Here is a 24,004-nt window from a genome sequence, read left to right as displayed (position 1 = left end):
GTCAGAAACTGAAGCGGATATGAGAGGATGTGGAATGAAGACTGGCTGCCAGCGGATGGATCTTGGATGAAAGCAGAGACTGCCAGAAAGATGTGTGCTTGTGGTTTACTGATGACCCAGAGGCATTCAACTGTGTGGGATCATAGCAAAGCTTGGATAACCTTGCCAAGAATGGGAATGCTCGAACACTCCATTGTGCTTATGTGGAACCTGAACATAAAACCAAGAGATCGTTATTCAGACAAAGCAAGAGGATACTGCATGATTTTACATCCAGAAAGGTTTGTATCCTTTCACGGTGCTGCTTCAGTCTGGTTACGGAGCGCACGATCCGAGAAACTGGACTGTATGGTGAAGAACATGGCATCAAGATCGGAAGAAAACTCACTAATTGGTGGTGTGCCTATGATAACCGTGCTTACTAAAAATCAAGACAACTTGAACTGCTTACTGATGATCAACGACGGAAGTCTTCACTCTGGGTTCCAGCTCAATGTAAAGAAACCAAAAAGTCCTTACAACCGGGGACCGAGATCGTGATAAAATTAAAGCTTGAAGTTGTCAATGATTTCACTGTACTTGATCTATAATCAATGCTCATGGAAGCGGCAGCCAAGAAAATAAACAATGTATTCCATTGGGCGCATCTGCCCCAAACCTCTTTAAGGGTTGAAGAGCAAGGATGTCACTTTGAAGATGAAGGCCTGACCCAAGCCATGGTATGTCCAGTCCACCTCGTATGCGTGGGGAAGTTGGCCATTAAATAAGGAAGACCAAAGAAGAGATGCTTTTGAATGAACAGTGTTGATGTGAACATTGAAAGGACCACAGACTGCCAAAAGAACAAACACATCTGTGGGAAGAAGTACAGCCAGAATGCTCCATGAAAGGTTAAGGCTTCATCTCCAGAACTTTGGACATGTGATCGGGAGATAGACCCGGCCCTAGAAAAGAGTGCCGTCCTTGGTCTGACCTTGGTAAAGCATCAGAAACGAGGAAGGACCTCTAGGAGACGGACTGACGCGGTGGCTGCAACAACAGGCTCCAGCACGAGTGTGAGGACGGGGCAGGACCCGGCAGTGCTTGCTTCCGTGGGACGCAGGGTTGCTCCAAACTGGAACTGACATCGAAGACACCTACCAGCAGTAGCACTGAAAATACCTATTTCCCTAATTTATGACCAAGACTGCTGTTTTTGAAGGTGAGAATTTATACCAAGGTAACATAATTCAGATTTTAAATTATGTATAAAATGGATTACTCACCTACCATCATCTCAGGGTTGTTTGAGGTTTTTTTTTTTAACTAATTATACAGCAAATGATTTTATCATAAAATAATGATATTTCCTCGAGTGTACATAATTGCATCTGCGTTAAAATTTGAAAAGCCTGTTTTGGTGGAAAACAGCATGATTTAGTTTGGGGTGTTGTAATTTTTCCCAAAAAAACATTTTATGGGGAGCTGATGCAGATATCATGTCATGTAGTATATATATTTAGAGCTGAGATCTATCCTGATATAATTTCAATGCCCCTTTGATACACTGTAACAGCCAAAACCCTTCCATGCATGTCACAAAGTTCAAACTGTCTATTCTTGGTACTCAAAAGGCCAGAGGAAGATAAGCAAAACATATCGGTGGCCTTTCTTGTTATTTTCCTCTGAGGATTTTCCCCCCAAGGGGTATGGAATAGGAGGCCTGTGTCTACTTTTAGCTCATTCAATGCCAGCTCCCAGAGTCCTGCACCAGCATTTGCATCTCCACTCAAGATATTGGTCTTGTGTTTAAAGGTATATCTTTTTTCCATAACTGGCCCTTCATCCCAGACGACTGCTTTCATCCGGCTCTACGGAAGCATCATCCCCCACAGGGTGATTCCTGGGGCTTTCAGGGGTGTTTCTGATGGCTCACGGCTTGGGCTCTGCACATATGAAGCGTCGTCATCTGATTTGAGTAAAAGCCGATGGTGGGAGGGGTGGGAGTGGCTGGATCGAGGCCTCGGTTGGCACGGGCACATTCATGGAGTAGGCATGAGCTCCCCCTCTTGTGTACATTTAGATACCAGCTGGGTGGGCCGCTTTTAAAGACTAATGCGTGGCTCTGGACCTCTAGGTGTTGGTGAAAGCTGGAGACAAAGTGAGAGCTGGGGACTCCCTAATGGTGATGATCGCCATGAAAATGGAGGTGAGCGGAAGACGTCATGTGGGCGGCTGCCGGGGAAAGTGGGGGCCTTTGGGACCTACAAGTGTGTGCCTCTCTGATTTGGGGAGTTGGACCATTTTCAACATTCAGGGTCCTGGATTGATCAAACATTAACTTCAGGAAATAAGCAACAAAAAACCCCATCCATTTTATTAAAAAGTACATGTTGGTCTTTATCTTGTGAGATCGCACTGTCACATCCATCATGGCTGATTCTGAAGTCATCGTGGCTTGGAATCCAGGAGCCCACCTGAGTGGTGGCTGTTGGGGTTTCTTAAGGCTGCATCTGGGGAAGCTGGACCACACCCCCCATCAGACCCATGGCCACTGAGTCGATTCTGGCGCATGTCAGCCATCTGTAGCAGAGTAGAGCTTCCCCACAGGGCTTCTAAGGGTGTCATCTTTTCCCTGCAGAACACCTGGTGGGTTTGAACTCCAATCCCTTCCATTAGCAGTGGGGTACTTTAACCACTGTGCCACCAGGACTTCTGCCAGGTATCTGAAGTGAGCCATGGCAGTCCAGGGAATCAGCTGAGACACGAGTTGAGTGGCAGGCTCCAGTTGAGAACTAGCTAGAACAGACCTTCCCACCCCATTGGCTGGGAATGGAACCCGGAATCAGGTGTGCCAAGATAGTAAGGGGGAAGGGGAGCCTTCTTTTCTGCCAGGGGCCATTTGGATATGCATGACCTCATTCTCTGGCCATGCAAAATGATCGACTTAAAAAATTAGCCTGCTATTGTGGGTCAACCATTTCATGAACTGACCCCGCATGTGGCCGTGTGGATGGTTCTGTGGACCACAGACGGCCCGGGGCCAACCTCTCCCCAGCCCTGCCGTAGTAAAACATGCTGCATCCCCTCAGTGCTCTGAGGAAAAGAAAGTTGTAGATGAGCAACTACATCAGATCCCAACAATTGGCCCAGGTTTCCATTCTCCTCCCGACTTTTGCCCGTAGCCCGTGGCCCGGAGTCAGCCGAGGTCAGTCCTGCAGCCCGTTTGTTGTCCCTCTCTTCTCTCTGCAGCACACCATAAAGGCTCCAAGGGACGGCAGGATCAAGAAGATTTTCTACAAGGAGGGTTCCCAGGTGAAGAGGCACGCTCCTCTCGTCGAGTTCGAGGAGGAGAAACCTGAATAGGGGGAAGAGAAACAAACTCCACGAAAGAAATGGCCAACGAAGGGGTGTCCGATCTCTCCCTGGAAGAACCTGCCTTCCCGCTCCTCCGGGATCTCACCGATGGTGCATTCTGCCACGTGCTTGTGCTAGGGCCTTTTCATCCTTGTGAAGCATGTGCTTGGGCCACAAATATGTCACATTAATATTTCACATAATAAAGTGGCATTACACTTAAACAAACAAACATGATATCGGGGACTCTTGCGGCTCTAATAACAGACCATACATTGATTAAGGAATTGCACTTTCTTATCTGAAGTTAACATTTATTTTGTCTCACCTTTCATCCCATCTTTGAGGAGATTGTAAATCTTTGTGAGAAAAGACAGCGTCACCTTTCTCCCGTGGTGAGTAAGGCTGGTGGGTCTCAACTGTCTGCCTGCAGCTCACAGCCCCATGCCTAAACTGCAGCTCCACCAGAGCGCCTCTTCAAGAGAAACGGTTGCTTATTAACTGAAGTTCACTTAACTGAATTAATTATTCCTAGTTAATCAAGCTGAAAATTAATAGTAACATTTTAGAGACAGATGCCATAGAGCTAAGCTCACAGATGTTTTGTTATCTCCCAGACGTAAATTAGTAGACAAATGATAGAGCTGTGACTTGTTTCTTGTCTTTGTGATTAGAAAGCTTCTATCCAGATTGCCGCTGCCTTGACTGAACTTTCTAAGCTGATTAGGAAACATATAGACCTATTGTTTTATGTAGAAGTACCTGGATTTTTTACAATGTCCAGTGAAACCATGTACCCCAACTGAATTGGGGAGTAAAGAGGGCCTTGAGTATATCCTCCCTGAATTTACAGACCATCTCAAGAACAGACTTGACGCATTCAAACCAAAGTTTCCAAATTTATATTTGACCTTTTGCCCCCCTTTCAGAAAAAAATTTAAATTACTCAGTAATGGAAAAACTTCTGTATCAGAACCCATAATTCAGGAAAACTCAGGCTTGTGCATCCCCCTGGGTCATTCCAGTGCCCCCCAAGGGACAGTATCTCCCACTTTGGGAAACACTACATTAAACTAATGACTGAAGACGGACAAGCTGTGGGATACCCTCAAAAACATTATATAGAAAGAAAGCAAAAGATTAGGGAGGGAGCACTAGAACTGGTGGTGATTACAGAGTTCATTTAAAAGGTGGTTTAACTGGCTGATTGCTCTGAAATTGGTTCTTGATATGATTGAACTTTTGAATTGTGTGATATGTGGATTCAGTGCCAATAAACCTTTTTTAAGGCAAAAAAAAAAAAAAAAAGACCAAAGTGGATATAGAAAAAGGAAAGAAAAGACCAAAGTGGATATAGGAAGACATTGTGAAACTTGCTCTTGAGTATAAAGTGCATCGGAGAAAGGAAGTAGTAAAATTGAACCAAAGATTTCAAATAGTAGCTTGAGAAGACAAAGCATTATTATATGCAAAATGCACACTGGCACTTGAAAACCAAAGGGAAAGTATATTGTTGATATTTCTCAAGCTGAGAGAATTACAGAAAAAATCCAAGCCTCCAATTTCAACATGGAAAGGTTCTATGGGCAAAACATTGAATGATGCATGAAACATCAAAAGAAGATGAAGACACAAGACAAAAAGAACTGGTTGATATCCAACCTTTAAAGAATTAGCATATGGTCAGGAACCTGTGTTTTACTGACTCTGCTCATACTTATTAGAGTAGGTGGATTGTAATTATGTATAAAATTGCAAAGAATAGGCATTCCAGAACACTTCGTACCCAGGAGAAACCAGTCCATAAGCTTGTTGGAAAACAGCAGAGGTAACCGTGTGGTCTAAAATCAGGAAACGTGTCACTATGCATTCAGTTCTCATACTGAGCAAATAATGTGCAAAATTGGCTTATATTTTAGCATCAGGATTGGAAGAATCCACAGCCCACGGATGCAGATGGCATGACCTTATTGAAAACCAAGAGGACTGGAAACGCTGAGTAAGGTAAAAGACTACACCCTCAGTGTGGAATACTCACTATTAAGTCGATAAAAATCCTCACAATTGGTCCAATAAACAGCATCATGATAAATGGAGAAAAGATCGAAGTTGTCGAGGATTTTATTTACACTCATGAGAGTAGAAGTCAAGAAATCACAGGACAATTGCATTGGGCAAATCTGCAAAGGACTTTACAGCATTTAAGAGCAAAGATATTACTTTGAGAACTAAGGTGTGCCTGACCCAAGCCATGTTCTGAATTGCTTCACATGTTTTGGAAAGCTATACGATGAATAAAGAAGAATTGGCATTTTGGATTATGCCATTGGTCGAGAATATTTTTTATACCACAGATTGGCAGAAGAATAAATCAATCTGTCCTTGAAGTACATCCAGAATGCTCCTTAGAAGTGAGCATGGCGAGGCTTGATCTGAATTACTTTGGACGAGTTGGCAGGAAGGACCGGTCCCTGGCAAAGCACATCATGTTTGGTCAATAGAACCATACCAGAAGAGCGAAGAACCCTCCACACGTGAAGCTGCTGTCGCCCTGGCTGCGCTTACAGATCACAGTGCTTATCAGGTAATGTTTCAGGGTCGCTAGGATTCACCACTCAAGTTAGAACACCTCACAACAAAAAATGATGAGGGTAAGGAGGATTTAGGGGGCCAGTGGTAGTAGAATTCTTGTTGTCCACGTATTTCAGCCAAGGAAACATCAGTGGATCACCACAGTCTGATCTGCAACCCATCACAGAGACGGCATATGATCAGCACAGCGTTTGTTCAAGGGCAAGTTAATGGTCTGACAACAAATAGCATGCTACACCACGAACTGGGTGCCTCGGGGGCCAGGTGAATGGAGTTAAAAATGCTACTTTGGTCAGAGAAAGGAGGGGGAGGGAAAGGCAGTAACATCTGAACTGGGCTTTGAAGGATAGCCATTTGCCAGATGGGGAAAGAAGGTGGTCAGGGCAGCCCCTTGGGACAAGCGGAACTGGCAGGGGCTATTAACAGTTTATTTACAGCTGAAGCTTCGTGTGACCTCTTAAAGCGGGGTTGCAAAGGAAACCCAGTTCAAATACTGTCGAAGATTAAATCTCACGCACTTCCCTAGGTGAGCCACATGGAGCGCACCTGGAACCAGACGCCACCTTTGAGGAGGCTCACACACAACAGGATCTCTAAGTCAGTTTAAATAACAGGTTCAGAAAGGACTGCCTCTGTTTTCCCTTAGGATACTCTGTGTTAAGACAAGTAGCAACAAGATGACACTCTCAAGAGAACAAAGACCAGGCAACATACTCAGGCAAGTAGCTACATAATTCCAAGTTGTTTCAGTCTTTGGGTAAGCCTCTTTTAAAATTACTCAAGTTGTTTCTCCATCAGGACTCTATTTGAGTCCAAGAACCCTAAACTTCCACCAAACCCAAAACTTTGAAACACTCGCTGTTACTTGGTAAGAGGGGCGGGCCCTCGCTTAACAGCAAATTCGTGGCATAGCCGGTGACAAGCAATTGTCAAGGATTCTTTAGCAAACCAATGTCCCTTTTTGAGACAAATGTTTTGGGGCCGGGTCCAAGGGAGAACTCTAGAACCTTTAAGTGAGCAAGAGTGTTTGCCTTGCCTTGTGCTGTTTTGAGAGTACGATCTTGTTGACTGTCACAAAAGAATCTCATCATGGAAAACAAAGCCTTCACTCACGGCCATGGAGTAGATTCTGACTCAGCGACGCTAGAGGGACTGCAATTCTTTTTTTTTTTTTTTTTTAGTGGGACTGCAATTCTTTACGGAAGTTGAAAGCCTCATCTTTCTCCGGGGGAGCAACTGCTGGTGGTTTCAAACTGCCAATCTTGAGGTTGGCAGCTCGATGGTCAGCCCAGTATGCCACCGAAGGCCCTGCAGTGATCTTACAAGCCTGTATTTTAAACTGACTTTAGACTCTAACATTTAGAGAGTCAGGTGAGTCTTTGCCCACCATGACATCTGTTTGGACAGACTGCTGGAGGTCCCCGAGGAAAGTGAATGAGATTTCATTTGAGGACATGTTTTCATCTTGACAGGATTTGATCTGCATTGCTTTTTTTTTTTAATTGTGAATTGAGTGAGGTTCTGTAGAGCAGATCAGTTTTCCATTCAGCAATGCATAGGCATTTTATTCCATGTCATTGGTTAAAATCCTGACAACGTACCATCCCTTATCCCACTTGCTCTCTGTTTCCAGTTTCCGCTCCTCCTTTCCTAGCCTTGGGAGCTTTGCCTTGGTAAATGCTGTCCCTTTGGATCTCAAATGGCTTACTCTTCTAAGGTGTGTGTGCCTCCCTAGGGTTTTGTAGACCTGACTTGTTAGTTGGCTGAAATTGAGCTGTGGGCGCAAATTCCGTTCCAGACCTAAATAGTGACCGAGGCCTGTAGTCTCCAGGTTTCCACCAATCTGTGTGACTAGAAAGCCTGGTCTCTTGGATGATTTTTAATTTAGTTCCATATTTTTCTCTCATCTTATCCAGGACTTTCTAACAGGATCTCTTTCAGAGCCATTGGTAGTGGTGGCTGGGCACCATCTAGTTCTCCTGATCTCAGGATCATGGAAACTGATGTGTGCATGGTCCACGAATCCATGGGACTGTTTCCATGCATCTTAAAATGTCCTCACTCTTTTTTCCTACTTTGTTCATGGAGAGACCACTAGTTTCATCTTAGATGGGCTACCCATGTGCTTTTAAGAACGATCACTACTCAGTAAAGTACGATATAGGACATTGTCTTTGTGGACTATATTATACCAGTTGACCTTAGTGTCCCCCGAGTCCATGATCTTGAGCCTCCAGGCCCAGCAACTCATCCCCTCAAGGAGTTTGATTATGTTTAAGAAGTTTTCAAAACTTTATCCCTTGTATGCTTTACCATATTCATGCATATATTTGTGGCAAAGTTGCCCATGTACAAATATATTCTATCACACGTGTATATAAATCAAAAACCAAACTCACTGCCATCAAATCGATTCCACCTTAGGTGACCCTATAGGCAGGGTAGAATTGCCCCACCTGAGTCTGTAACTTTTCAGAGGAATAGAAAGTCTCGCATTTCTCCCACAGAGCAGCTGGTCATTTCAAAGTGCTGGCCTTGCAGTTAGCAGGCCAATGTCTAACCACACCACCACCAGGGCTCCCTTCTGTGACTCTTTATTAGGCAGCACATTTAAAGAATGCACTGCAAAAAAAATTATTTTGATTGATTTAACAAGGCCTTGAAATGGCATGCTTCAAGTTCATATTGAGTTAGGTGTCATTCTTTCAAAGAATTCTTTTGATTTTGTGACACTGTTGGCAGTGATGGGCTGTTCCCTATAAGATTGGAGGTTTGAAACCACCAGCTGCTCCTTGGGAGAAAGAGATTTCTTTCTACGCCTCTAAGGATTTCCAGGATTGGAAACTCCCAGGTGATGTGCTGTTCTGTGCTGCAGGCTCACTAGGTTACAATGCACACATACTCCATGGCGGTGAGTTGTTGATGTGCTTATGAACAGAGTTGTGATAGTATGAAGTGTTGTTGTTAGGTGTCATTGAATGCGTGCTGACCCATAGCAGCCTTATGCTCAGTAGAATGAAACCCTGCCCAGGTCTGCACCATCCTCACAAGTAATCCTAATTGAGCCCATCGTGGTAGCAGGTACATGGCAATTCCATCTTCTCGAGGGGCTTCTACATTATCAAACACGATCTCCTTCTCCAGGGTCTGGTCTCTCCTGACAACCTGTCCAAAGTGTATAAGACGAAGTCTCACCGTCCTTGCCTCAAAGGAGCATTCTGGCTGTACTTCTTCCAAAACAGATCGGTTTGTCCTTCGAGTAGTATGTGGTGTTTTCAATATTCTTCTCCAGCACCACAATTCAAATGCATTGATTCTTCTTCAGTCTTTGTTCCACATGCAACTTTCCCAGGCATATGAAATGATTGAAAAGACCATGGCTGGGGTCTTGTGCACCCCTTAGTCCTCAAAGTGACTCCCTGCTTTTCAGCACTCTAAGGAAGCCTTTACCCAATGCAGTGTCTCATTGGATCTCCTGCCTGCTCTGTCCCTGAGCATTGATTGCGGACCCAAGCAAGACAAAATCCTTGACAGCTTGAACTTTTCCTCATTTATCATGATGTTACCTATTTGGCCCAGTTGTGAGGATTTTGATCTTTACAATGAGTTGTAATCCATACTGAGGGCATCTCAGTTTGCAGAAGGTTATGGATGACAGTGATAGCCCCAAACCCATTTGTAGAATACCCATCTTGATTAAGCTCCATTCCTTCTGGCCATTAACAAAAGATATGGATAATCTTCCCCTCAGGCAGCATGCATTGGAGAATGGATTACCTCCACCCACCCCTCTCCAGCCAGCCTAGGGAGGGGCAGGCTTTCTTTTAGGGGCTTGCCTGGGTGTGTCCTTGGTGGAGACCATTAAACTGGGAAGGTCAAATAGTCATGACTCATGTCTTATCAGTTGTGGTCAGAAGACCTCGGACCAATCTTGTAAGCTCCTCTGTCTGACAATGTATATGTCCCATAGTCCTGTTCTTGCGCTTGCAGTCTGACCTAAAACTGTGATGCCTTGATCTGCCACTGATCATGAATTTGTGACAGTTCTCTTTGTTCCATGCTTTATTTAACTAGCACCCTAACTAGGAATCCCCAAACTCAATGTTGACCTTGTGCTAGTGGCTTCCCTCATCCAAGGGATGTTTCTGTGTCTGTCTCTTTTAAGATGTAATAAATGTCCACCTTAAGTTATATTTGAGATTGGAGTCTCTCCTTGGTCCTAAAACAAAAGATAAATGAAATGAATTAATCTTGGCAGGTTTTAGTGTTTATAAGAAACTTGAAATCAAAATTTTCCCATGAAACTTGTTAGATGTTACAGATGTGCTTTGTTTAAAAGAATGATCCTGAGAGTAAAACTTAAATATATATACACATATATTTATATATGTCTGTATATATGTATATATTTATTCCTTGCCAAAGAGAAGAAATTGGTTGTCCATTGTCTTTCCAGTTACCTTGGCCAGTTTAAACCTGTGTAAATAAATTGGGATGACTACCTTTTGTCTTCTAAAGTGATCCAAAGACGAGGGTCCCATCTGAGTTCATCAAGCCCCGGGGAAACATTTAAAAAAATCATTTTATTGGGAGCTCTTACAGATATCATAACATCCCATAGTTCAATCACATCAAGCAGGATTGTACAATTGCTACCACAATCACTTTCAAACCATTTCCATTTTTTCTTAAACTCCTTGATATCAGCTCTCCTTGTCCCCTCCCTCCCCTACTATGCCCTCTAGGGACCCTTCTTCTTCTTCTTTTCTATCATCTTTTTTTGGTCATATCTTACACAATCCAATATATCCATTCACATACAATTCTGTTATTCAATCCCATCAGCATTATACAATCATCAATGCTATCAGTTCCCACCCCACCCTTCCTGTACCCTCAGGGAACCATTACTCTGCCTCTTACTGTTTCTGAAGGGTTCTCTATCTTGGCTTTTATGTATTGAACAGTCTTAATTATACAAATAGAATATGCAAATCTAGCATACTTAATGAGGTACAACAAATAAAAACCACAATAGTGAGGGGAGGAGGTATCAAAGAACTAGAAGATAGTTATGTGGTTCATCAATGCTATACCGCACCCTGGATTTATCGTCACTTCAATGGGGCCCTTCTGAGAGGGACTGTCCAATTATCTTTCAGGTGGGTTTGGGTCTCCACTACATTCATGCCCCTCCACATTGATTTAGTTGCTTATTTTTGAATTTGTGATACCCATTCTCATCGATACCTCATGATCACACAGGCTGGTGTGCTTCTTCCATGTGAGCTTTGTTGCTTCCCTGCTAGATGGCTGCTTGTTTGATTACAAGCCTTTAAGACCCCAGATGCTTGTCTTTTACTAGCCGGGCACCATCAACTTTCTTCCCCACATTTACTTATACACCCATTTTGTCTCCAGTAATTATGTCAGGAATGTGAGTATCATACAATGCCGTATATTATTAGAACAACCCGTTCTTGTAATAAGGTAAGACTTAAATAGAGGCCCAAAGTCCATTTGCTTTCTTGTTGCATTTGAATCTATACAGATATATAAACAAATACACCTATGTTTATATTTTTTCTTCTTTCTTTTTCCCCACCCCTTTACCCCAATATTATGTTTACCCATCGTTCACCTTTCAGTAATTTCTCTCAGATACAATTTGACTGATCAAACAACAGAAAAGCTACACCCTCCTTGCCATCAATTGTAGAACATTTATCATTCCCCTGTGCCCTTCATTGTTAGCTCCTCCTCCCCCTTCTCCTCTCCCCTCCCATGTCCCCCAGGAACCATTGTTCCAGGCACTGTCTCTAAGATGGTCTATCCTGCATATCTTGTATAGATAAACACACAATCACAAGTCTGACAGGGATCCCGACATGGAGGAGATGAACGTGTCCTTGTTAAATACAGAGCAGGGCATGATATAGACCACTAGTCCAATGATTTCTTTCAGCGCCGCATATCCCAGATCTTTCTTGCTAATCTAAGAACACATACACCCTTTTATTCCTCAGCATTCGTGTCCAAAGGGCAAGCACCCTAAAAGTCTCCACTGCTATTCCTGCCGTCAGGGATGGAGGGCTGCCCACCCCTCTCCTCACTCTCCACCCCTCCCCTCACCCACTCCCCACCTGTCTCTTGAGTCAGAAGTCTTCTGGAGGAGGCTGCCCTCCCATCACTGATCTGTTGTACTCCCCTCTTGGTTTGCCCCCATGTGGGTGGGTCTGACCAGCCACTCTCTCCGAGCTGTATCTCCAGGGCCATCCTCTGCAGTCCTGTCATCTAGGGAGAGGACGCCATGTGTCCAGCTGAGACCTGCCCTGTACTCATCTCTGGGAATGAGCTGCTCTGAGCAGGAAAATCACCCTCAAAGATTGGCACACCAGCATGAGGTCTGCTCTCGCTTTCTCTTTCTTGTGGAGATATAAATGATACCCTCCCCTAGGGTAGGTTAGTGCCCAGACAGCGCCCCCCCCCATTGCCGTTGTTTTTCTTCCCTCACCCCTCTGTGGGCCTGAAAGGCATATGAGGGGCAGGGGACCATGGGAACTTTTTATAGCCCTGATTAGGTGTCAAAGGAGCCCTGGTGTTTCAGTGGGGTAAGTGTACTAACTGTAAGGTTGGCATTTCATACCCACCAGCTACTCTACGAGAGACAGATGAGGGAATTTATAAGGTTTTACAGTCTCAGAAATCTTATGGGACAGTTCTATCCTGCCCTCTAGGGTCACTATGGATTCAGTGGCAGTAGTGGTTGGTGTTGTCTTCGTTCATTCATCCATTGTTAACGGCCATTGCATCGGGTCCTTGACTCAGGACAACAGACAGCATGAAGGGCTGCCCCGTCCTGCACATTCCCATCATTGGCGATGGACCAGGCCATTGTGATCCCTGGGTGACTCATTTTAGGGAGTATATCACCTGGCATTTCTTCCTACTTCACCATTGTCTGGAAGTCCCATGGAAACATGTGCAGCCTCATGGACCACACGGTCCTCCAGGGATGGCAGGTTGGCACCTGCCCCTGAAGTGCATTGGCTGGGAACTGAATCCCAGTCTTCCATGTGGAAGGGAAGCGAGTTCTACTGCTGAACCAGTGAGGTCTCTGTTCCCTGAGTCATTTCTAACTCAAGAGCAATGAAGACATGGCTCTCAATTCAGCCTAGATGCTTAACCGTGTCAGCAAAATCCCCAGGTCATCATATAAGGGTGGGGGAAAATTCAACCTGAACATGCATCCCCTGCTCCCCCATGCCCAACCCCACCTCTAGTCTGTTCCAGTGGCATCCTGGCACCTGTCAACTATTGCTGTGTGGGAACCTCCATCCTCTCCTCCCTCTGTGTCAGTCCGCTGCTGGGCTGGCTTCTCGCTGGAACTCTAGGCTGAGGGGGCAGCACTTTACCCAAGGGCATATCATTGCTTCTTACCTGCATCCTGACCTTGGACTTGCTCCGTCTGCCCCCATCAGGTGTCCCACATTCGGGGAGCTGCTGCTGGCGGGGAAAGCTTCCTGTCTGGCTTCAGCTTCCGTGGGTGGGCATCACTACTCTTGCTGGGCACCAAAGTGGACTAGACGCGCCTTTTCCCTCCTCAGTTGGTGTTTCTTCTCCCTCTTGTGCACATACTGTTCTTGACCCTTGAATCGTCCCCTGAGGGCTATCTGAAGTTGAAATGTACATCAATGCTTTGCCTAGCTGTGGCACTTCTGCCGGGTCATGATAATACTCCCAGTGTTTGTAGGAAAGCATCCATGTCACCTTTCATCAAAGGATCTCAGAAAACAGGCCTGGATATTATGCACACGAAACTTCAAAATATCCAGAGAGTGGAGAATGTGACTTCAACAGACGTCCCCAGAAGCCAGCTACATGACCAGAGCAGGGAGCCCTGGGTCACTGCATCGATGGGCCCTGCTAATGGCATTCTGTCCCCTGGGGCTGACCCAGGAGGTCTTCTCTAGCAGATGCTGAGTACAGCTCACCCCAGGAAGCCCTGCCCGCGGTTCTCAAAGTCGTGGGCTCCCACAGCCCCTGGGAATAACTCTGAGGACGCCATTGCTCCTGGACCTGGGGGTGGGTGAACCTTTAACACACTCTAGCCCTGATGTCAGTAATTACCCTGCCACCTTGCACCTGAACGCCATTTGGTCTTCCACAGAGAGTTCCAAGAACAGGGTACTCTCCTTAGAACTCCAAACCCCAGCATGGAGGGGAACTCCCCTTCTCAGACGACTGGCTCACTTCCTACTCTGCCCATACTACCCCTCATTATAACTTTGCTAAATCATTTGACTCGATGAGGAAGCATTCGTAATCCAAAATTTCACCCCCTTCAAAAACAATTAATTTAGGACTTCTCTCCTTCCCCAAGTTTTCCTCTATTCATTACCAGCCAAATCCTAAAAGCATTGTGGGTATTTTCCATTATTCAAAGCAGGTTTTGTGCTCATTATAATTCAGCTTGGCATCTTCCGCAGTGTGTTCACCTGTGGCCCATCTGGCCCCAGCTTCCATCTTAGCTGTGGCTGTCAAAACAGGCGGCCACATGTGTAGACAACGTTCCCTAAAACCCACTACTATTGAGCCTGTTCTGATTCACGGTGACCCCATGTTCTTCCGAGCAGAGCTATGCGACACAGTTTTTTGTTGGAGGGGGAAAGGGAGGGACTATAATCTTACAGAAGCAAATCAACAGATTTCTTCCCTGGCAACACTGAGTGGATTTGAACCACTGAAGTTCAAAGCAAACTGTTGGTGCTACCAGCTGCACTAGAGCTTAAATTCTGAGCCCCATTCCCACCCGCACCCCACCCACAAGTTTGCAGAAGGCTATAGTTGACAGTGCAAGTCCAAAATCTATCTGCAGAGACCCCATGTAAATTAAGCCTCCAATGAATCCCTTCTGAGCCTTAACCAAGAATGTAGTCTTGTCCTCCAGCCAAGAGCATTAAAAAGCAGATGACTGAACCCCTCTGGCAGGCAGCCCAGGAAGGGACGCTCTTTCTTAGGGGCTTTCAGGAGGGTATCCTCGATGGAGACCTAGGGGACAGTACAAGGGGTCTCATAGTCACATGACCTATCAGTATGCTTTGACTGCCTTGGTCAGAAGCCCCTGGACCAGTCTTGTAAGCTCTCATAGTCCCCATCCTCCTTCTGTCATCTTATTTGTAATTGAGAGGTGTGGATCTGCTACCAATCATGAATTTGTGACAGTTCCCTTTGTTCCATGCCCTATTGAACTAGCATCCTGAATGTGAATCTTCACATGCTGTTATGACTTCTAGCTACTGGTCTCCATCAACCAGATGACGTCACTGTGTCTGTGTTGCCTTTGTCCCATTTGGGTGCCATCCAGTTGGTTCTGACTCATAGCAACCCTATGTACAACAGAACTGACCACTGCCTGCTCTTAGAGGACCATCCTCACAATGGATCCTTTATTTGAGCCCATTGTTGCAGCTACTGCGTCAATCTAGCTTGTCAAAGGTCTTCCTCTTTTTCACTGCCCCTCCGCTTTACCAAGTCTGGTGGCCTTCTTCAGGGACTAGTCTCTCCTGACAATATGTGACAAAGTACTAGAGATGAAGTGTCACCATCCTTACCTCTAAAGAACCTTCTGCTTGTACTTCTTCCAAGATAGATTTGTCTGTTCTCTTGGCAGTCCCTGGGACTTTCCATATTCTTCGGCAGCATCATAATTCAAATGCATCGATTCTCCTGTGTGCTCCCTTATTCAATGTCCAATCTTCACATGAATACCAGGCAACTAAACTTACCTACCATGGCTTGGATCAACTAAACTTACCATGGCTTGGATCAGGCTTGGATTAGTCTTCAAAGTAACATCTGTGCTTTTCAACACTTTAAAGAGGTCTTACGCAGCAGATTTACACAAGTTTGATCTCATGACTATTGCTCTCATAAACATTGATTGTGGATCCAAGCAAGACGAAATCCTTGACAATGTCAATCTTTTCTCCATTATCATGATGTTACTGATTGGTCCAGTTGACAGGCCTTTGGTCATCTTTATGCTGAGTAAAGGAGCCCTGGTGGTGTATTGGTTATTCTTTGTACTGTTAGCCAAGAGACCAGCAGTTCTAAACCACCAGACACTGACGTGGAAAGACAGGCTTTTTACTCCCGTAAGGAGAACGTCTCCAGAATTCCCGGGAGCAGTTTTAAAACATCACAATGAGTCCTCCTTGACTCAATGGTAGTAAGTTTGGTTTGGTTTTTACCTAGAATTGTAATCCACACTGAAGCCTGCAAACTTTGATCTTTATCAGCGAGTGCTTCAAGTCTTCTTCAGGATCAATAAACAAGGTTGGGTCATCTGCATTTTATAAGTTGTTAATAAACTTTCTTCCTATCCTGATACCACATTCTTCTTCATGTAATCCAGGATATCTGATTATTTGCTCGGCATCCAGATTGAATAAATGTGGTGAGAGGATACAATCCTGATACACACTTTCAATGTTAAACGGTGCAGTATTCCCTTGCTCCATTTGGACAACTGCCCCTTGATCCATGCACAGGTTCCATATGAACACAATGAAGTCTTCTGAGATTCCCATTCTTCTCAAAGCTGTCTGTAGTCTGTTATTATCCTCACAGGCAAATGCCTTAGCATAGTTAATAAATAAAAGTAAACCCTTTTCTAGTATTTTCTGCTTTCAGCCAAGATCAATGATATATCCCTTATTCCATGTCCTCTTCTGAATCTGGCCTGGACCTCTGGCAGCTCCTTTGCTGGATGACCTTCAGCAAACTTGTACTTGCCTATGGTATCAATGATATTGTTCTATAATTTGAGCATTCTCTTGGGTCACCTTTCCTTGGAATGGGTACAAATGTGGATCTCTCCCAATCAATTGGCCAAATAACTGTTTTCCAAATTTCCTGGCATAGATAGTGAATGTTTCCAGTGCTTCATCCATGTTTTTAAAAATTTCAATTGGTGTGCTACATTTTTGGCGAATGCTTTCAATGCTGCTTGCACATCTTCCTTCAGGGCCATTGATTCTTGCTCATATGCTTCCTCCTGAAATGGTGGGGTGTCAGCTAGTTCTGTGTGATGCTTCTTTCTACCTTCCTTTTGATGCTTCCTGCGTCATTCAATATTTTGCCCATAGAATCTCAATATTGTAACTCGAAACTTGAATTTTTACTTGAGTTCTTTCAGTTTAAGATAAGCTAAGTGTCTTCTTCCTTTTTGGCTTTCTCACGCTGTGTCTTTGCCCATTTCATCATCATATTTTACTTCTCCATAAGCGCTCAGAAATTTCCTGCTTTTCCATTTGTCTTAGTTATTCTACAATTAAGAGCAAATTTCAGAGTTTCTTCTGACATCCACGTTGACCTGTTCTTTCTTTCCTAGCTTTTTAATGAACCTTTGCTTTCTTCATAAATGATATTTTTGATGTCATATCACAGACAGCATTTCACTTCTGTTAGTAACTGACAATGGTTCAATGCTATCCATAGCGTTTACAGCGGCCAGTTCTTCGGAAGTGGACACCTTATGACTTCAGAGTCGGTCCTTAGCCTTCACAGTCTTCATAATCTCTTCTTCGTCTGGGAGCTCCACAGAACCCTGTTCACTTTGATGACCTTGCTGGTGTTTGAAATCCTACTGTCATAGCTTTCAGCATCACAGCCACGATAGTCCTAGCAACTAATAGACAAGCAGTGATTGTCCCGTCCAAGGCTTCATAAATGTTCTCCTTAAATTACATTTGAAATTGAGGTCTCTTTTGTCTCCAAAAGCATATCCTTCCCTAATCCTCTCATCCGTCGGACCCATCACATACCTTATTCCTGGAGTTACTGCACATCAATACAATAAGTCATTATTTAAGATGCATTTTATGTAAGACAAGTCATGTAAATACTCTGTCTCTCTACCATGTAAATATTATTGATTTCCTTTAGCGTGTAGATATTATTTACCTCTTCCCAAATAATAATTTCAGTTTTGAATAGGTAAGACATTCACATGGTTCAAAAATTGTAAATATATATATATATATATATATATATCAAGAGGTGGGCAAAATTCAAATATATATTAAGAGTGGAAAATCTAACTCCCACCCATCTGCATCTCCCACTTACACTAATATTGAACCACCGATAAGCATTTACTCTATATTCTTCCAGGGGTTCCTTATGCATTCAAAAGCATAGGCAAATCTAGAGCCAAGTTTCTCGCTTTGGGTTTTTGTGGGGGTTTTCTGTGTGGATATTTCTGGTTTTTGTTTTTAAAGTACTTCTACTTTGTGATTGGATTGTAAAACTCGGTAACCTCTTTTTTATCATAGACCTTTGGGGTTTTAATTATTTATTTATTTTTTGCTGGCAGAGAGGCATTTGTCCTAACCAAATAGAAAATGTAATTGATTTAATAGGATTCTTTTAAAATCATTTTATTGGGGGCTCGTACAATTCTTATCACAATCCATACATCCATCCATTGTGTCAAACACATTTGTACATTTGTTGCCTTAATAGAATTCTTACTCAGTTGTTTAGAAACCTCGTTCTTTGAACAGTGAAGAAAATATGCTTTAATTATTTTCTCTAATCCATTATAAGTCATGAAAATAGTTAAGAGGGTGGCTTTATAATGGGGTTTTCCTTTTTGCCAGCTCTTACAAAGGGAAAATTCCCATGAGCTAGCATGTTAAATAATACAGTAGAGGAAATAATGGATCACCTCCTCAGTATTGGGAGTCCTGGTGGTAAAAACAAGTTAATAAGCTGAGCTGCTAACCCAAAGATTGGTGGTTCAAGTCCACCCAGAGATACCTTAGAAGAAAGTCCTGGCAAGTTCCTTCCCCCAAGTCAGCCATTGCAAACCTGTGAAGCACAGTTCACACACACACAAGTTGCCATGTGTTTGAATCAACTCAAAGGCAAATGGTTTTATAGTGTCAACTTGTTCTGGCATTTATAGTTAGTCTGTAAGGATGAATGAAAATTATGAGGATGGATTTAAGTTTCAAAAGAATTGTAGTCACCCCTTCTGCTTATTCATTTCCACAGAGATTGTGGAATGGTCATAAATGGGATAACTCCGTGAATTGCACTTTTCTGTAGGACATTAAGAAACTTCATAAACAGATCCAACGATGTCCTGCAGAAAATCGACGAGCCTTGCATTCTGGGGAAGTAACATGTATGGAATTTAAAACACTTCCGTTTCTATCACAGGTGTATTCTTGTATGATTAAAGAGTGTTACACATGCATTTTCACATGTGCAAAGTGTGTCTGTCACAAACTGGTTCTTTTCTTGATCAGTGAGAATGACTATATTCCGCATTTTGCTGATGATCATATGAGTGGATTATGGAAATAAAATACTGGACTTACCTAAAAAATAAAATAAAGTACTTCTAGCACAAAAAGGAACTTTAAATAAAATTTAAAATAATAGCCAAATGATTGTATTATACAGGATACCGTTATGTCATTATATATTGACAAAACCAGCAAATTACCTTTAAGATTTTAATTTTTAATAGTAAACATTAAAAAATATTTAATGATCTCCAAAAGCTATCTGCTAGTTCAAAATATAACACAAATTAGAACATACATATTACTAAGCATTACCAACATAAGTCATTGCTTCCCCATTACAAGTTTAAGAAAAGGCTCGAAGGCATAAGAGATAAAGGAATCCAAGTAAGATTTATGTCATTCACACTTTTCCAAAATGCGTCAAATATCCAACCCTCAAAATAAAATGACATTCTTTATATTTGTGTCCAGGTTAAACCTTCTTTAAATGTAGAAATTCAGGGTGTGTGTCCTTCTGTTGAAAGTATATATTTTCTTTTAAAACTAGAGAGCTTTCAGAGCATGAATATAATTTTATTACAATAATAATGGTATTCAGAACTTACATTCTTAGCTTTTTTTTCATCTTCAGAGTAAGAACTTTATTTTAAACCTGTACTGCCAACCATATACGTTTTAAAAATTGGTGTGGCTTAATATCTCATTTTTAGATATTGATATTCATTTATATATTATGCTTTCCCTACCCTCACCCCACCCCAGTTCAGAATTTTTAAAATCATTATATTGGGGGTTCATACAAGTCTTATCACAATCCACACATACATCCATTGTGTCAAGGATTTTTGTACATTTGTTTCCCTCATCATTCTAAAAAAATTTGCTTTCTACTTGAGCCCTTGGTATCAGCTCATTTTCCCCCTCCCTCATGAACCCTTAATAATTGATAAATTATTATTATTTTGTCATATCTACACTGTCTGATGTCTCCCTCCACCCACTTCTCCACTGTGAGGTTATATGTAAATCCTTGTAATCAGTTCCCCCTTTCTACCCCACCCTCTCTCCACCCTCCTGGTATCACCACTCTCACCATTGGTCCTGAGGGGTTCATCTGTCCTGGATTCCCTGTGTTTCCAGTTCCTATCTGTACCAGTGTACATCCTCCAGTCCAGTTGGATTTGTAAGGTAGAATTGGGATCATGATAGTGGGGGGGAGGGGGCGGGAGCATTTAGGAACTAGAGGCAAATTATATGTTTCATCATTGCTACACTGCACTCTGACTGGCTCATCTCCTCTCTGTGGTCCTTCTGCAAAGGGATGTCCAATTGCCCACAGATGGGCCCTGGGTCCCCACTCCGCACTCCCCCTCATTCACAGTGTTATGGTTTTTTTTGGTCTTTGATGTCTGATACCTGATCCCTTCGATGCCTCGTGATCTCACAGGCTTATTTTAAATACACAAATTTAACTGTGCCATGTGTTTGCAATCACAATAAACCTCTCTCTCAGGAATCCCCTCCTTTGTATTAGAACATTTTCAATAGTAGTAGTTTCTTTGAAGAGTTCATCTATCTCATCAATGTAAGATGCATCTACTGCTGCTCTCTCACATAGATCTTTGCATATGGAGACAACAGGAGGTTGATTTCCTTGTTCATATCATTCAAATCTTTCTCCAGGGCTTCAGCTTTATAAAATAGCCCAGAACTCTCAGAGAAAGAGGCATCTGATTTTCAAGAGATGACAGTTGTGGACTATCTGGCATTTGAGACTCCAACTCCCTCGATCTCTCGCAACTTCTAGCATCAAGTTTCACAAGGTGACGTGCCCTGTTCCAGGAATATGAGCTGAGTTCACTGAATTTGGTGGAATCTGTATCTCCACATTTGGGTTGGGCTATACAGTATTTTCCTTCTCAAACTCGAGCAGTATTATAATCTCCTTTGGAAGGATTTTATTTTAAAATAAGGAAAGCGCCAAATGAAGATCTCTCCAGGACGGCCATGATCTCAGCTGCCAGATCCACCCAGAGAGCTAGTCTCTCCCTTTGTACAGAAAAGGTTTCAGTCTGCACTAACTCTTCTTGGCAGTTTTTACTTACTGGGTGTCTCGGAGACTCTTCCATAAGTATAGAAATAGCTTCCTTCCATTTGCAAAACATCCTATTTATTCCACAAGGGTATATAATTTATTTAGCCAGATCCTTACAAAACATTTTGTGAACAGTTAGGATGTTTTTGTATTTTTACTATTACAAAAAAAAATGTTGCAGAGACTAGCCTTAGAATGCTTTGGTTTGTATGTGCAAAATGATATCCACTAGGCTTGACCCCTAGGAGAAAACCGCTGGGCCAAAACTATAGTGGTGGGATGAACTGTATCCTCCCAAATGTGCTTCACCTTGTCTGGGCCATGGTTCTCAGTGGTTTGCATGTAACGAAGGATTTGGCAGTTATGCCATGATGCAATCTTTCCTCCAAAGTGCGATCTCAGCAGCCAGTCCGTTCTAAGTGGATAAGAGTCAGATGTAACACCTTTGCTCTGGTCACAGCCCTGCTCTCACCAAAAAAGGAGTTCCCCTGGCGTGAGACCTACATCGCCTCTTATCATACAAGAGAGAAATAAAATGGATAGATAAACATGCAGAAAGAGGGTGGACCTCACTACCACCACGAACGAAGTGATGGGAGCAGAGAGCATCCTTTGGACCCAGGGCCTCCAGGCCCACAGGTGTTGAAAAGAAACCAAGACCTTCCCTCCGAGGTGACTCAGAGAAAAGGCCATCCCTCAGGGCCAGCACTCTGAAATTGTGAGAAAGTTCCGTTTCGTTTATTCATGCCATCCACTTGTGGTATTTCTGTGATAGCTAGAGAACGAAAACAACTATCTACTAATGGTTGTTTTTTTTAAAGCAAGTTCAAGACTCTTCTCTGTGAAGGTATCCGATTGTGAACAGCTTTAGGTCCGCTTGCACCTGTGTGAGAGCTTAGGGGTGGAGTGCAACCTCTTGGACAGGTCAAAGCCAGTTGATGCCTCCTTGTGGGGGGAGCCCTTTTGATAAGAGAGACAGTGAGAACTCCTCTCTTGCTCTTTTGCCCTCCCTGTCTGTTGGGATTTGGGGCGGCCCCATGTGGGCCACTGACCAAGGGAGCTGAGTCAACACCATGGCATGTTCCCATTGACCTGGGATCCACACAGCTCTGCGCCCGCTGGCCCGTGATCACCCTGTAGCATGCTTCACCTTTCTGCATCATCAGCCTGCAGCGACATGTGCCTGAGGAGGGCCCCATAGCATCGCAACCATGGACTAGCATTGCACGGGGCCGGGATGCCTTTCTGATATAAAATTCCTTCTTGATATAAAGTTCTTTGGTACATGTCGCGCGCCAGGTCTCGCCAGCAAGAAGGACGCGCCACAACAGGATTCTTCCACAAGCGTTTATTGTTGGGTTCGATTGCTGAAGCGGATAGAAGACCCCGAAGCCCCAAACTACTGCTGCTTATATACGCTCTACGGGGACGTGCCATGCATTGATTGGTGCGTTCGCCAGAACCCTCATTTGCATACTCCAGGTGGAGTTGTGACTACGTCATCTAAGCAGTGCGCATGCCTCAAGTGGTTGTTTACCACTTAATGGGCCACAGCCCTGACTGCCCGGCGCCATCTTGTAATGGCGGCGAGAGCTGCGGCTTCCCACAGGTACACATATATCAGTGCGACTATTCTTGTTTCTTGAGACAACCCAGTCTAACCCAACCTGTATTTTATTATTTATCAACAAAGGAAGTCCCACCTACTTTCTCCTCACAGAAAGGGAAGTAAGAGGAGGAGAGTAACTTCCAGGGGGTCACACTCTACAGAGTTGTTGGAGTCAAATCAGAATGTGGAACTTTTCATTCAACACCATCTGCTTTCTAACTATGTAATTGTGTCGCATAAAATAGCCCGTCGAGGGAGAAAGGGTCAATTTCTTTCTTCCACAATGCATGTTCTCTTCTTACCTTATTTCCTGAGAACATCCCTTTCTTCTTGGAGGATCCTGTCACCCCTTCGGACCTCCAGATGACCCATGGAATGCCGGCATGGTCCTCATGTCTGACCGTGCCTGACCGAGGGTCACACCCCCGCCATTTTCCTGCTCAGTTGGCCTTTAGAAACTCAGTGTAATGGGAGGAAGGGGGGAAAATGAGGACCTTATTCCAGGGGCTTAAGTGGAGAGCAAATGTTTTGAGAATTATAAGGACAAAGAATGTACAGATGTGCTTTACACAATTGATGTATGTATGGATTGTGATAAGAGTTGTATGATCTCCTAACAAAATGATTTAAACAAACAAACAAAAACTCAGTGTAACTTAAGGCAAAATTAGAACCTTGGAATTATAAACCATTTATCTTGGAATACTCTAGAGAAACAGACCCAGGAAGACATTGAGATCGGAGGGTAAATTTTAACAGTATTGCATTCATTCACATAGGCACACGTTTCTGCCAAAACAAAATGTGTTTCCAATGTCTCTGCGATCAGTGAATGACTACACGTGTCTTCAGTAATGCACAGTGCCTTCAAAAAAGATGCCAGCCATAGCCATGTGTTTGTTTGTCCATATGAGGGTGTATCTAAGAGGTGTTGTATCATTGGAGTTGACCCTCTTGAAGTTGTGTTCTATGGTTTAAAGTAAATGAGACCCAGGGTTGATGAAGCTATAGGGACAACAGTAGAATAAGGATTTGGCGGTGGTGGAGTGG

General features: G+C 43.5%; 1 protein-coding gene and 1 pseudogene across 1 annotated transcript in view; one reads left to right on the top strand and one right to left on the bottom strand.

Annotated features, from left to right (window-relative positions):
* MCCC1 (methylcrotonyl-CoA carboxylase subunit 1) overlaps nucleotides 1-3,568 on the top strand; it is a 61,703-nt gene extending 58,135 nt beyond the window's left edge. Inside the window, exons 18-19 of the mRNA XM_075556099.1 lie at nucleotides 2,117-2,188; nucleotides 3,232-3,568. Coding sequence (XP_075412214.1) covers nucleotides 2,117-2,188; nucleotides 3,232-3,345 — 186 coding nt within the window. The 3' untranslated portion in view covers nucleotides 3,346-3,568. The remainder of the gene's footprint in view (nucleotides 1-2,116; nucleotides 2,189-3,231) is intronic.
* A 17,150-nt stretch (nucleotides 3,569-20,718) lies between these two features.
* On the bottom strand, nucleotides 20,719-22,524 carry LOC142454667 (testis-expressed protein 12 pseudogene; annotated as a pseudogene).
* Nucleotides 22,525-24,004: the final 1,480 nt, after the last annotated feature.

This window comes from Tenrec ecaudatus, chromosome 8 (assembly GCF_050624435.1).
Source record: "Tenrec ecaudatus isolate mTenEca1 chromosome 8, mTenEca1.hap1, whole genome shotgun sequence".
Taxonomy (NCBI): Eukaryota; Metazoa; Chordata; class Mammalia; order Afrosoricida; family Tenrecidae; genus Tenrec; species Tenrec ecaudatus.
Note: the sequence above shows the minus strand (reverse complement) of the source record. Positions and strands in the feature narration are given on the sequence as shown.